Source organism: Myxocyprinus asiaticus, chromosome 16 (genome assembly GCF_019703515.2).
Source record: "Myxocyprinus asiaticus isolate MX2 ecotype Aquarium Trade chromosome 16, UBuf_Myxa_2, whole genome shotgun sequence".
Lineage (NCBI taxonomy): Eukaryota > Metazoa > Chordata > Actinopteri > Cypriniformes > Catostomidae > Myxocyprinus > Myxocyprinus asiaticus.
Window position 1 is genome coordinate 735,645 of NC_059359.1, and position 14,356 is coordinate 750,000.

General features: G+C 39.3%; 1 protein-coding gene across 3 annotated transcripts in view; it reads left to right on the plus strand.

Moving 5' to 3' along the window:
- The window catches only part of LOC127453635 (DENN domain-containing protein 4B-like), a 49,969-nt gene extending 36,356 nt beyond the window's left edge, over window positions 1–13,613 (plus strand). For all 3 annotated transcript variants that reach the window (XM_051720176.1, XM_051720175.1, XM_051720177.1), the window contains exons 22-29: window positions 618–722; window positions 1,086–1,261; window positions 1,356–1,515; window positions 1,598–1,837; window positions 5,131–5,230; window positions 8,122–8,287; window positions 8,403–8,461; window positions 10,201–13,613. In XM_051720176.1, the coding sequence (XP_051576136.1) occupies window positions 618–722; window positions 1,086–1,261; window positions 1,356–1,515; window positions 1,598–1,837; window positions 5,131–5,230; window positions 8,122–8,287; window positions 8,403–8,461; window positions 10,201–10,346 (1,152 nt within the window). In that variant the 3' untranslated portion in view covers window positions 10,347–13,613. The remainder of the gene's footprint in view (window positions 1–617; window positions 723–1,085; window positions 1,262–1,355; window positions 1,516–1,597; window positions 1,838–5,130; window positions 5,231–8,121; window positions 8,288–8,402; window positions 8,462–10,200) is intronic.
- The last annotated feature ends 743 nt before the right edge of the window (window positions 13,614–14,356 follow it).

Genomic DNA, 14,356 nt, shown 5'->3' on the forward strand with positions numbered 1-14,356 from the left:
GGAGGAACTTACTAAAGGAGCGAAACTAATAACTCGGCAACATTTTCAGTAGTGTGACATTAACGCAACCTTTTTACAAAATACATGCTACATCGCTGTTTTTTAAATGCACATTGTATTGAACAGCCTTATAACCTGATGCAGTCGTCAAACGTGCTCTTTCTCATGTAACGTTTCAATTAACTAGTAAAAAATCGATTTGCCGATTCAGTGTTCACAAAAGTCTCTGTGCATCAGTTTACTTGTTCTGTTGTTGATCAATGTTTTCAATTCAGTGTTTTTAGTTCAATTAGTTGTACTTTAATTTGTACATGTTTGTGTTTAAGTTAAATACCGTCACCTGAATTGAGATCCTCATCATTTCCATGCCAGAAGATACTGCTCTTTTTATTATATAATCTGATAATTACCTAAAATATGTTGTACTCTGTAAGAAGATTATGTAGTCTTCTGCTTTGTATTAGTTGCTTATAGTCTTGGTGAAAACCTTTGAACAGGGTAGCTTGACGTGTTGCTAAACTTAAATAAAACTTTAAATAATGACAAACTACTCTTTCAGAGAGGCTTCAGCAACACTGCACATCGGTAATGATGAAACACTGTCTCTCTCTCTCTAGAGTTCTCTGTCTGTGGGGAGTGATATTGACATGATTGACATCCAAACGTTGGCGGTTCCTCTCAGGAAGTCATGGGATTCTGCACAGGAAGGTGCGGGCATTGAGGTAATTTGTTTCCTGGAGGAGAAAAAGGTCATTGCTGCTTTTTTAGATTTGTACTTTTATTTGGGGGGGGGGGTGTTTGCCTGTGCATAACTTGGTGCCACAATGCTAAGGTATTCTGAATGGATGCTAGAGTGTCCTGGGTGGTTGCTAGGGTGTTATCGCAGGGTGCTAGGTGGTTGCTATGGTGCTTTGGGTGTTTGTTTACCGTGTCAAGTGAAAAAAAGTCTCTGTGATCTTCTGCACTCTAGATACAGTATGACGTCATCAGTGTAAATCTAGGAGATTTTTTCACCTGTTTTATAAAGAAATTGGTGAAGCTACTTGACTTGAGGTGTCAATCATATCTGTGTGTGTGTTGTTCAGGTTGTGATGTCGAGCTGTTCGCTGTGTCGCAGCTGTAATTCTCTGGTGTATGATGAGGAGATTATGGCGGGCTGGTCGTTTGACGACTCTAATCTAAATACCACCTGCCCGTTCTGCTCTGCCCCGTTTGTTCCTCTTCTAAATGCAGAAATCTGTGACCTGAGTCCAGTCTGCAGGTAACACACAGACACAAACATATAAATGAAAGAAGCTAAAGAGAACAGAGAGCGATCTACAGAGTTTTAACTCTGTGTGTGTTTGTGTGTGTAGTCTGGAGCGCAGTACTCTGAACGCAGAAGATGAGGTGGAGAACGCCATGAGGCCTCCTGCTGGTCGGGACGACACACTGCAGCACGTGTGTAACGGCGTCAGAGAGACGGACTGCAGCTCCGAGAGCAGCACCCAATCAGAGAGTAGAAGCGGCCCACTGGTCAGAGCTTAAGTGATGTCACAGATCTGAATCACACACACACGGCGCATATATCACTGTTTGTGCGGGTGTGTCATTGCAGGTGTCATCGGTGGGTGGAGCTCCACAGGTGACGGTGGCATACCTCAGCCCACTGGTGTTGCGTAAGGAGATGGAGAGTCTGCTGGAGAATGAGGGCGATGCTGTTCTCTCTCAGGTCCAGCTGCTGGACAGTCACTCCATCCTCTTCTGGAATCTGGTGTGGTATTTCACTCGTCTCAGGCTGCCCACTAACCTCTTACAACTGCTGAGAGCATCGCCGCTCACCGCACACATCACACAGGTAATGTATTAAATATTATTGATATCTTTCATTTTAACCTCTAGCACTCGGTGCGGTACGGTACCGGGCCAAGAGGGGGCGCTGATCACAAAAAATATATTTTTATTATGGTATTACTCAACAACCACTTGTTTGATCTGCACAAAATAGGTGTCATTTTAAAGCTTAGACTCGTATCTTTACAGTGAATATAGCTGATCTGGCCAATTCTCAAATACTGCTTTTAAATTCGCTGATAAAGTACAACTGTTCCATTTTAATAATTCACAGATTTTTGATAACAACAATAATATTTAGAACCATTAAAAATATCAAAAGATCACACAGCCATGTGTCATATATCTTTTGAAACGTCTTTATTAGTAGAATATAATGAGCAGATTTGTTTCACTCAGAGATCAAACTACAGTGAGTATTTGCTTGTGAAATGCACATGTATGATGAACAGATAAAGTAGAATTATCGTCACATTTTGGTTTATAAGTTCATGAAAAATAAACATGATGTAGAAAATGGCAGTTCACAGATTACAGCAGATGGTTCCGAACCAAACAAGCCCACACACGACATAATAGAATAAGAAGATCCTGAAATATTCCTCAAAGAGTGTCATAGTGGGGCCTGGGTTGCTCAGTGGTAAAGACGCTGGCTACCACCCCTGGAGTTCACTAGTTTGAATCCAGGGTGTGCTGAGTGACTCCAGCCAGGTCTCCTAAGCAACCAAATTGGCCCGGTTGCTAGGGAGGGTAGAGTCACATGGGGTAACCTCCTCGTGGTCACTGTAATGTGTGGTTTGTTCTCAGTGGGGCGTGTGGTGAGTTGAGCGTGGATAGCGTGAAGCCTCCGCACGCACTATGTCTCCACGGTAACGCGCTCAACAAGCCACGTGATATGATGCACGGATTGACGGTCTCAGACGTGGAGGCAACTGAGATTCGTCCTCCGCCACCCGGATTGAGGCGAGTCACTACACCACCACGAGGACTTAGAGCACATTGGGAATTGGGCATTCCAAATTGGGGAGAAAAAGGGGAAAAATAAAAAATAAAAAAAAAGTTTCATAGCAAGGTCTGGTGGCTACCGCTAATGGCATCTCTATGGTGAGGTTTCTCCAGGATCTTCACTGAAACACAATCCTTTACATCATAGATGTGTCAGGTCGTCCTTACTGGCTGTCTAGAGAGTGTTAGATTTCATATTTGGACAATCACGTGACCCACGTGATGTAAACCTGCCTAGATCGCACATACATAGACTGCACACAAGAGGGCGCTCAACGCACATTTTATGAAGTGATAAAATAAGGTGCGCATGAGAGCTGGAATTTATTTTTGGCACTTAGTTTATATAAGTTTAAGTATATTTATTTATTTATTTATTTATAGATTTTTGTATTCATAGTTTTCAGTTATTCTGTTTTAATGTTCAGTAAAACTTGTTTGGATAGGTCTTTGGACACTTTGATAAATAAAAGTCCACTTTGGGAACCATGGTACCAAATGCTATATCTTTGGATTGCTTTATACTATCAATAAAAATGTTGTTTTCCTGGTATAGTTGACATGTTGCAGAACAACAACACAAGTTAATTTAATGACCGTCCATACTTAATGTCTAAAAGGTATAACGTCAAACATTAATAAAAACTGAAAAATGTATTTTTAGTGCTCGTTTTGTGTGATTTGTCAGCAGTGTTGCATCATGAGAGTCTCTGAGCATGATCAAAATATATTTTCTTCAAATTTTGAAAGGTTTTCTAAAAACTGATAGCATGCATTTGACCCTGTTTGCAATTTTTGTTTAGTTATAAGCTCTTACTTTTGGGTATGCCATTTAAGCATGGAATCCTTAAAAATGCCTTCAGGGTGTAAATCATATTTGTTAGTGCATATTGAAAATGTAATCTTTCCAAAAGAAATGTAATTAGCATATTTTAAAGCCATTATAAGGGTGATTAGTAACGTTAGTGAAAAAAGTATAATTTCATGGTTTTTTTATTTAATTTTATTTTTTTACTTATTTTAATTGTTTAAAATATTGACTAAAAATGACTCTTAATTGCACATCCCTAAAGTACACACACTTTAACCCTTTAAACTCTGAGGGTGTTTTTGGAGATTTCCTGTTTCAGTGGCATACCCAAAATTAAAGGCTTATAACTTTACAAACACACACACACACATACACACACACACACACACACAAGGAAGGTCAAGTGTTTGGTATAATTTTAAAGAAAACTTTTCAAATGTTATATATTATTATATATATTATGAGATTATCAGCCTTAGATGTGACATTATATATCTCTGGGTGTAAATAAGGTGGCTCCGAAAAACTGCTTTTGTTTTGTTTCCAATCATGACAACTGTATCTGAGAAAATGTTTGTTTCGATACGACAAAGCAATCAAAAGTTATAACATTACAAAAATAATTTATTGAAGTGTCCAAAAACGTCTCCAAGTGTTCAAAAGCCTCTCCAAACAAATAAAACATAATAATTGTACATAAGAACTAATTACACATGCAAACACAACAATGACTAAAGGTTTGCATAGCATGCAGACATGATTTTAGTAATGAGATTTCACAGAATGAGTTTCATTCTGTGTCATTTGAGTCATCATTGAGCCTGTGTCATGTATTTGGCGCCATCTCCTGGTGGTCATATGTAACATTGTGCTTCATGTGGATTATCTAATGATCTATACATCTGATTACCTTGTGTGTGGACTTGTTTGAAAGATAATCACCTCCTCTAAGTAATGTTATGTGACATTTTAAGTTCTGTTTATTTTTCGTTAAGATATAAGCAAAAATGCAACATTTAAGCAACACCAACATAACTGTCAAAGACATATACTTATCTGTTACTCACTATATTTTTATCTGTGAGTAAAACAAATAGACTGTTTGTATTCTACTGTTTGAGAGCTTTCTAACAACATATGACACATGACTATTTGATCAGTTTGATGTTTTTACCGATTACAATAATACTGTATGTACAGTTCACATATTTTTCTTAATTATCAAAATGGAACATTTCTGATTTGTCTGAAAATTTCAAAGCAGTTGTTCAGTTTTGGTCATAATGTCTACATGCATTATAAAGTAGAGCTTCTAAGCTTTCAATCGATACCTATTTTGTGTTGGTCAAGACTGTAGATATTAATATATTGACAGTTTTTTTCCCCAACGGCGGGCCCATCTGAGCTTAAAGAGTTAATCCCATTATACAGTAGAGAATATCAGCTCTGTGTGTGTGTGTGTGCGTGTGTGTGTGTTTCAGGGTTCAGAGAGCAGTGCAGTGCGTGTGCGGTTGCTGTGGGACACTTTGACCCCTGACCCGGAGCAGTGGCCGCCGCTCTACATGCTCTGGAGGATTCACAGTAAGAATTTTGCCTGACATGTCTATTTTTTTACCTTTACATGAATGAATAAAAAACAATTCAAAAGAGAGAATAAAATAAATAATAATACATGTGCAATGAGGGCTGAGCCCCTACCCTCGAAAAATCCCATGCTTCTAAGCTTTTGTATCCTATATACTCCTCACAGCCATGATGTCCTGTGAGGCTTATTCACATCCAATGAACATTTATGTTTCCCCAGCAATTATTGGCTTGATTTAATTATCGTTAATAATAACAACAACAATAAAAATGACCAGATAGCAACATCTATTTAGCTACAGTTGGGTCTGTGCACAGCATCCCAGTTCATAATCATGCTAATTTTCCTTTAGTCCCATAGGGACAAAAGTGAGTTGGTGCATTCAGTGGTTGTCGTATCCAGGTTTCCATTGCTTGATGAGATTGCAGTAAACATCCAGCAGTCAGAAGGTTTTCTAAGATCAATTATTGTTCTTCATTGAAATGATTAGAATCTATCTGCAAAAACAATCTGCAAACTTTAACTCTGATGAACTCTTATCTATGGACGAGGTTGAGGAAGAACAGATGATGGTGCGCGTTGACCAATCAGTGGAAATAGGAGTGTCAGGCCCGCCCACATGTGCAAATCAAATATTCAACTTATAATCTCAGTTTATATGCATGAATGAAACATTTGTTTTCTTGTTTTTGGCTATTTCTTTTTAAAGTGAAAAACAAGCGGATACAACATAAATTGTAGTGATAAATGAACTGTTAGGGGGTCCTGTGTAGCTCAGTGGTAAAGGTGGTGGCAACCACACCTGGAGTTCGCTAGTTTGAATCCAGGGCGTGCTGAGTGACTCCAGCCAGGTCTCCTAAGCAACCAAATTGGACCGGTTGCTAGGGAGGGTAGAGTCACATGGGGTAACCTCCTCGTGGTCACTATAATGTGTGGTTTGTTCTCAGTGGGGCGCGTGGTGAGTTGAGCGTGGTTGCCGCGGTGGATGGCGTGAAGCCTCCACACACACTATGTCTCTGTGGCAACGCACTCAGCAAGCCACGTGATAAGATGCATGGATTGACGATCTCAGACGCGGAGGCAACTGGGATTCATCCTCCGCCACCCGGACTGAGCCGAATCACTATGCGACCACGAGGAATTAAAAGTGCATTGGGAATTGGGCATTCCAAATTGGGAGAAAAAGGGAAAAATCCCACCCCCCCCCCACACATGAACTGTTTATTCGTTATTTTTGTTTTGAAGATAATGAGAAAGGTACGCGGACCCTCTGAGCAGCCATAAAGGAATTTTCCGGGTTCAATACAAGTTCAGCTCAATCGACAGCATTTGTGTCATAATGTTGATTCCCACAAAAAGTAATTTCAACTCGTCCCTCCTTTTCTTTAAAAAAAGCAAAAATCTGTGTTCCAGTGAGACACTTAAGCCCAACGTATGCTTTGGTCAGGACGCTTGATGCAAATTTCGTCATCAGCAGAGTGCACGAGCACTAAACACACGCAGCCTGATTTTTCTAACCGTGCGTCTTTGAACGCGCAGAATGCACATGGAGTTATTTGCACTTATTAGTGGGTCCACAAGGTGGCAACACTTACATTTTGAGCTGTTGCTGTCATGAAGAAGCTCTAGAAGCGCTAACTTGAGTCTGAAGGAATATAAAGACATCTTTATGGGTCTAAATTCCTGAAGAGAAATAGTCCAGTCTCTCCTAGCAGTCGTAGCGTGCATGCGGCAACCTCCTGTGTATGTGCACGCCATTGGAGTATACTTCGAAAGGCTCACATTCGACATACGCAGAGTGTTCGTGTCAAAATGGAAGTATACTTTGGGCTTTACAATGGAAGTCAATGGGGTCAATTTTTGGAGGGTTTAAAGACAGAAATGTGAAGCTTATAATTTTATAAAAGCACATATTAATTCTTCTGTTAAAACTCATGTATTATTTGAGCTGTAAAGTTGTTTTGGCATTTTTACAGTCGTTTTAGGGTTTGTTGACATTACATCGTCATGGCTACAAAGTTGTACAATTGGATATAACCTTAAACAGAAAAGGTTAGTAAGTGATTTTATCGGTTGACCCCATTGACTTCCATTGTAAGTATGTCACTGTAACACAGATTTGTGCCTTTTTTTTTTTTTTAAAGAGTTGAAATTATTTTTTTATGCCACAAACGCTGTTGATTGAGCTTAACTTGTATTGAACATGGAATATTCCTTTAAAGAAGCTTTAAGCAATTTTAGCCGGTCTTCTTCCACAAGACTGAGCTGTTGGATTAGCCACGCCCCCTCTTTCTAAATCCCCGCCCTCCAAAGATACCAAATGAGCTTTTATTGAGACTGCCACTGAGCAGAAGTGGTTATCAAAAATAACAGCAGCAAAATAGCGCCCACAACTGACAACTGTTATGAACAACATGGCATAAAAATTGCATTAAGCCTCAATAATTCACTACAGCTACAATCTAGAGTCTAGAGCTGTCACAGAGACCGGTGAGATATCTCACGACACTTATTTCATTAATATCTTTCCGAGAGTAGGAAAACTTTTTGCATACCTTTCCATGAAGAAATCGCTTAAAAGCAAGTTGCTTTTTGGAACATGGTAGCTGTTTTCTAGCCAGTCATTCGCTGCTGTAACCTGGTTTGGTTGGAGTACCAGCAGGTAACGATTTGGCTAGTTTAGTACACTTGGTAGAATTTTGTACTAGCAATAAACCGGCTACCATGTTCAAAAAAGCAACTCTACCAGTTTAAGTTGGTAAAGACTACTGTAGTCCACCAGCTCATCCACGGGCTCTCCAGCTGGTTGTTCAGATGGTCAACCATCTAAGCTAGCTAGAATCCAGCTGGCATATTCCAAAACATCTCAAATCCTCCTGTCCTATAGGTGGCGTGCCGATGCGTATCTACAGCTGGCGACATCACAACCACCCGTTCACGCTCGGCTTCCTGGAGGAAGTGCTGCGCTGGGTCGGCATGAACGAGGTCCACAAGGCCATCACACTTTTCCTGGATACTGTTGCTAAGCAATCAGGCACGCCGAGGATACAGAGGTGAGCCAGTCGAAATGAGAACAATTTGATAAACAATGTTAATAAATAATGAAAGTGAGATGCATTCATCTATCAAACGGTTCCTGATGGAGTTTGTGTTGTTTGATGTCTGTAGGAGTTTGTACAGAGAGTTCTTGTTTCTCACGCTGGCTGCGATGGGCAAAGATCATGTCGGTGAGTCGCATGCCATCAGTCACATATTTAAATACCAGTACGATCATGCTGTCAATTTAACCAGAGGTTCCCGGCTCAAAATGTTGTTTTACTGATAAAATGTTGTACTTTTTGATAATTTTTTGTGCTGGTGAAGTCTCTGGCACTCAAAACATCAGTACAAATACAGTAGCGTTTCAGCGTCTTTGGTGCATTTCAGAGCTTTGCAGAAGTTAATTTCTGAAATCCAAATATTAGATATAGGTATTTCACTAACTGAAGAGCTGCACGTGTCACTTATTCTTTTTTTTTTTTTTTTTTTGGAATGGCCAATTCCCAATGTGCTTTTAATTCCTCGTGGTGGCGTAGTGATTCGCCTCAGTCCGGGATCGTCAACCCGCGCATCTTATCACGTGGATTGTTTGAGCGTGTTGCCATGGAGACATAGCACGTGTGGAGGCTTCACGCCACCCACTGCGGCATCCACGCTCAACTCACCACGCGCCCCACCGAGAACAAACCACATTATAGCGACCACGAGGAGGTTACCCCATGTGACTCTACCCTCCCTAGCAACCGGGCCAATTTGGTTGCTTAGGAGACCTGGCTGGAGTCACTCAGAACACCCTGGGATTTGAACTAGCGAACTCCAGGGGTGGTAGCCAGCGTCTTTACCACTGAGCTACCCAGGCCCCTCCAGTGTCACTTAATCTTAAAAATATGGTATTTTTGGACTCTCAAAAATCAAGATTTTGACTATTGTTTTCATGTGAATAAATAAAGGTACATTTCTAGTTTCAACATTATTTGTACTTCAGATCTTTGTTTTTGTTTGGCAAGAAAAACGCGCTTCATACCATGTGACCCACATTCGGTTTTCAACCACCATTAAAAATTGGTAAAATTGAACATTTTACGCATGGAGCCACATTGAGAGCCCAATATCTCTGGGACTGAATCATTTAGGGCCTTACAAATGAAGATACAAAAAGGAAAGTTTGTTCAGAATCAGAATGTAAAAGGATTTTAAGATATCTTTAATACTTCTGGAGTTATAGGCACCCCAACTTTGGAAAAACAACACCAAAAAAGAGCTTTTCTCCATTTTTGGACTCTCACCATTGGCGTATAATGCAACAAGAGGTGCTGAAGTCAACTGATTTTAGTAATAGATCTACATATCTCTGTGTAAAAATAAAATCATGACACTGACACCTTTCTAAAGTTATTCTTTTGACCTGTAGTTTTGCTCCAAAATCATAGGCGGAAATGGTCGTTTTGACCCCCCTCGACACAATAATGGATTACTCTGGAAAGATTGATCCATGCCATTTAATATTTTGGCTTTTGTCATAATTTGTTTATCTTTCTTCATAAAAAGTATTAACAAAATAAAACATTTCAGCTGATTGTTTTAGAAATTCTGTTGATTTGACATTTGAATAACCCAGTAAGATATTGAAAACCTATTCAAACCAAGAGCAAAACGAGAGAAAAAATTCATCACTTGATTTTTCTTGGCCTCCACAAAAGATTTGCATGAAAGAAAGTGAACTGCGCTTCAGTTACTGACATGCTTTACTGCAAATTATACAATAGTTAGTTCTGGTCCTCTCATTGTTTTGATTTGTGTTTTTGCATCACAAATTGGGTTTAAAATGTTCTGCTTGTACAAATAGACTTTGAGAATGAAGCATGAATGGAAGAACTGAATTCTCTCTCTCTCTGTCTGTCTCTGTGTGTCTCTCTCTCATATGCAGCTTCGTTTGATAAGCGTTATAAAGCAGCGTACGTGCGCTTGAGTAATTCACTGAGCAGAGACGAGCTGAAGAGGAAACGAGTTCAGCCACCCAGCTCTAAAGCTGTCGACTGCAGACGCTGCTTCCTGTTGCCACTCGAGTGCTAAACACCTTTTACACACACACACACACACACACACACACACACACACACTTGTCTTGAGCTCTGCACTCTTCTCGCTGCTTTCATTCTGTCCACACACACGGTTCCTCTGACGCCCCCTATAGCTTCGGAAGACAAACAGCACCTGAAGAGAGTCTTCTGCTAGTGCATTCACAGAAGATCTCATGTTAAATGTTTGTGGTGACGCTCCTGTGCTATGCATTATGGGAACATGTGATCTGTGTAAACTTGTGACCGCCGCTGACCCCTTTCACCAAAAACTGCTCCTGTATCCCGCAATGCTGAGTAAACTGACCACCAGCCCAACACTCAGACACACAGGAAGTGGAGGACGGGACTTCCTGTGTGGTGTTTCTCTATCATGACTGACATTTTCGTAGATTCTCACAAAACATGTCAAGAAAATGTCCTGGTCATATTCAAGCCCAAATCAAGAAAAAAATATATAAAATATTATTTTACATAAAGAAAAAGCAGCTTACATTTAGGTTTTTGTGACATTATTTTCAGGACACTTCAGCACATTTTACTCCCAAATTCTCATAACTTTATTAAGAATGACCTGTTACCCTAAGAATTAAATCAAGATTAATTCACATTTTATGCCATAATATGTAGAATTGGGATGATAATAGATGACTTTAATAGACACAGATAAAACACACACACACATTTTACTTTTACTATTCCCATTGATTGTAATGATGATTCTCATTACTGTAACAAATAAAATTATACAATGATTTTATTCAATTAAAATCAGAGAAAATTGTAGGAATATTCCGGGTTCAATACAAGTTCAATCAACAGCATTTGTGTCATAATGTTGATTACCACATAGATTAACTTCGACTCATTCCTCCTTTTCTTTAAATGTGTGTTCCAGTGAGACACTTACAATAGAAGTCAATGGGGTCAATTTTTGGAGTGTTTAAAGGCAGAAATGTGACGCTTATAAGTTTATAAAAGCACTTACATTAATTCTTCTGATAAAACTCGTGTATTATTTGAACTGTGAAATTGTTTAACCCTTGTGCAACCTTCGGGACATTTTTGTCTTTTTAATTTTCGTTTTTTCAATCATTTTGGCTGTTAATTCCAACGACATAAATTTAGTCAAAGGTGTGTATTTTGGGGTGAATTTTCATATTTCAATGTCAGTTCCTATAATTCATCTATAACACACTGTGTACACAAAATAGTTACACTCAGGACCTTCAGGACAAAAATGGCTTCAAAATTTACATTGTAATATTTTCCACCAGATGGCGCCATTTTTCTCATGTTTAGCCTATGGAGCAAATACAAGCTTTTCCCCTATTCTCTGTTTGCTGTATTATAGAGCACTACAGGACAATAGAATAAATGATGCAGATAAAATTGTGTGTGTGTGTGTGTGTGTTGGTATGGATGTCAGAGTGTGTTTTGTGCGTATGCATGTGTGTGTGCGTGTGCGTGTGTGTAAAACAACAGTGGCATTATGTAAACAAACTGGCATTTAAAGGGTTAAAATCCTGAAATGAATGAATATTTGGTAGTTATGATCAGGACTGATGTTGGTTAAAAAATCTAAGTCAGTGAAAGTGGAAAATAATATTAATATATAATATTATTATGGCAGTTTTTTTTTTTTTTTTTTTTTTTGACGTGGACATTTTTGTCCTCTGAGGACCTCTGAGTAACTTTGTTTTTATTGAGGCACAAGGGTTAAATTGTTGTTTTTATGGTCATTTAGGGCAGTGTTTTGTTGTCATGGCATTGAAGTTGTAAAATGTATATATCTTCACGCAGATGTGGTTAGTAAGTGATTTAATCACAGTAAAATCATGTTAACACACATATTGTTTATGTCTTGTGTCTATACTTTTGAAACAGTGAGTATTTTAATGTTTACAGATTATTGACCCCATTGACTTCCATTGTAAGTGTCTCACTGGAACACACATTTAAAGAAAAGGACGGACGAGTCGAAATATATTTTTGTGGTAATCAGCATTATGTTATATTGAGCTTAACTTGCATTGAACCCAGAATATTCCTTTAAAGGCAGTACCAAGGGACTATCGTACTATCATGTTTACAATTTAAATAAAACATCTGTTTATGCAATATGTTAATAAGAATTGGAGAGTAAAATGTTTGTAAATGTAATAAAAAAAAATTCCTAATAGCTCCAAAAAATAGGTGTAATTTACTATATGCAAAATATAATTTTTGATTTGTTTCTTTTGATTTGAAAGTAACAGGACCAGGACATTTTCACCCATAAACAAACTGCAAACTAAACTGTAGGTCCTGTCAAGATTTACCTCGAATATTTTTATTTTGTTGAATTTGATTCTATTTATTTTAAGGAACTCTTTGGAAGATTAAGATCCAGCTTGAGAATTTTCTTGATATAGGAATAAAAACAGAGATGTGAATCGCAGTCGTCATATTTATCATTCAGTCATTTAGTTTCATGTTCAGATGCAACGAGCGATAAAAGCTTTTTGTCCTAACCAGCTGTGACTGTGATGAGTGACGGGACATTTTGATGATCTCTTGGTTTCTCTGGTGTTGTACTGAGTAGCTCCGCCCACATGGAAGTCTCATTGGTCCAAAATCCTGCTCCTCATTACTGTGTTTTCATTACAGTGGCGGATTTATGTATGGGCGACATGGGCAGTTGCCCAGGGCGGCATCTTGCGGGGGGTGTCACGAGGCACCCACACAGACCCCCCAGGTCAACAACTTTGGGGACGTGTTGAAGCGGGTTTCGCCCAGGGCGCCCTACAAGCTAGAACCGCTACTGTTTCATTATATCCGGAAACATCCACTATATTTTACACGTGTGTTATATGTGTTCTGAATGGCTGTGATTTTGTCACCTCACACAGCATTTATCTGGTTAGGACAAAAACTGTCACATATGTTTAATCTGTGAGTTCACATGTGCAGGATTGATCTGTTTAAATCATTATTATGAGGGAAAGTTTGTGACTGTTGAATTTACACTGTATAATTGAGTCTTAATTTTACTGATGCGGAAGCAAACTGGTCGTACCGTTTTTAATGTCACTGAAACAGGAAATGATGTAAGAGTTGACTGCAATAAACTGTAGATGAGGGGCGTTTGAGTTTTAATTTGTAAAAGATCATAGATAAAGCTATATTTAACTTTGAATCTGTTTGCTGTGGTAATTTGTAGTTGTGAATGTTGTTTTGTTTTTTCTTTTTTAAGAAAAGAGTTTAAAGACCTTCACTTTCAGTGTCTCAGTGTGTTTTCTTCAAGCAACATCATTCAGTATCTGTGTGAAATATGCATGATGTTCCGTTCTGTCACTTTACGGTAAAATTGCGGTAGTCTCCAAACTAATAACCAGCATGAGACTTGGAGAATGACAAACGAGACTTGCTGGTTTGCCTAAAGAAATGAACCAAACGATCTGTGTGAAAGCAGCAAACTGGAGAACAGAAGTAACATTTGACTGTTTTCCTCTAGTGTCATGTGAACAAGATCCTGTGAGAGAGTTAAGCACGGTTTGTGTAGATGTGCACGCACATTGGGACTAAATATCACTTGTCTTGAGATCCTTCTCTGAAGTAGTAGAATCTAAATTTGTTTCTCATAAAAAGCATCTTACTGTCTCAAAAGTATTTGTATAAGTTCCCCAGGGTCGGACTGGGAAGAGAAATCGGCCCTGGATTTTACATGGAAACTGGCCTAAAAGTTGTTGAGCGTGGTTGGGGGCGGTCGCTGTCCTTTTCTGCATATCGCGGCACCATTTTGCGGCCCTCCTCATCCTGTCGCGGCCCCGTTTGGTGGCTGGCCCACCAGGAAAAGTCCTGGTTCTCCCGATTACCAGTCTGCACCTGATTGTCCCTACATTAGGGGGCAGTGGTGGCTCAGTGGTTAAGGCTCTGGGTTACTGATCAGAAGGTCAGGGGTTCAAGCCCCAGCACTGCCAAGATGCCACTGTTGGGCCCTTGAGTAAGGCCCTTGACCCTATC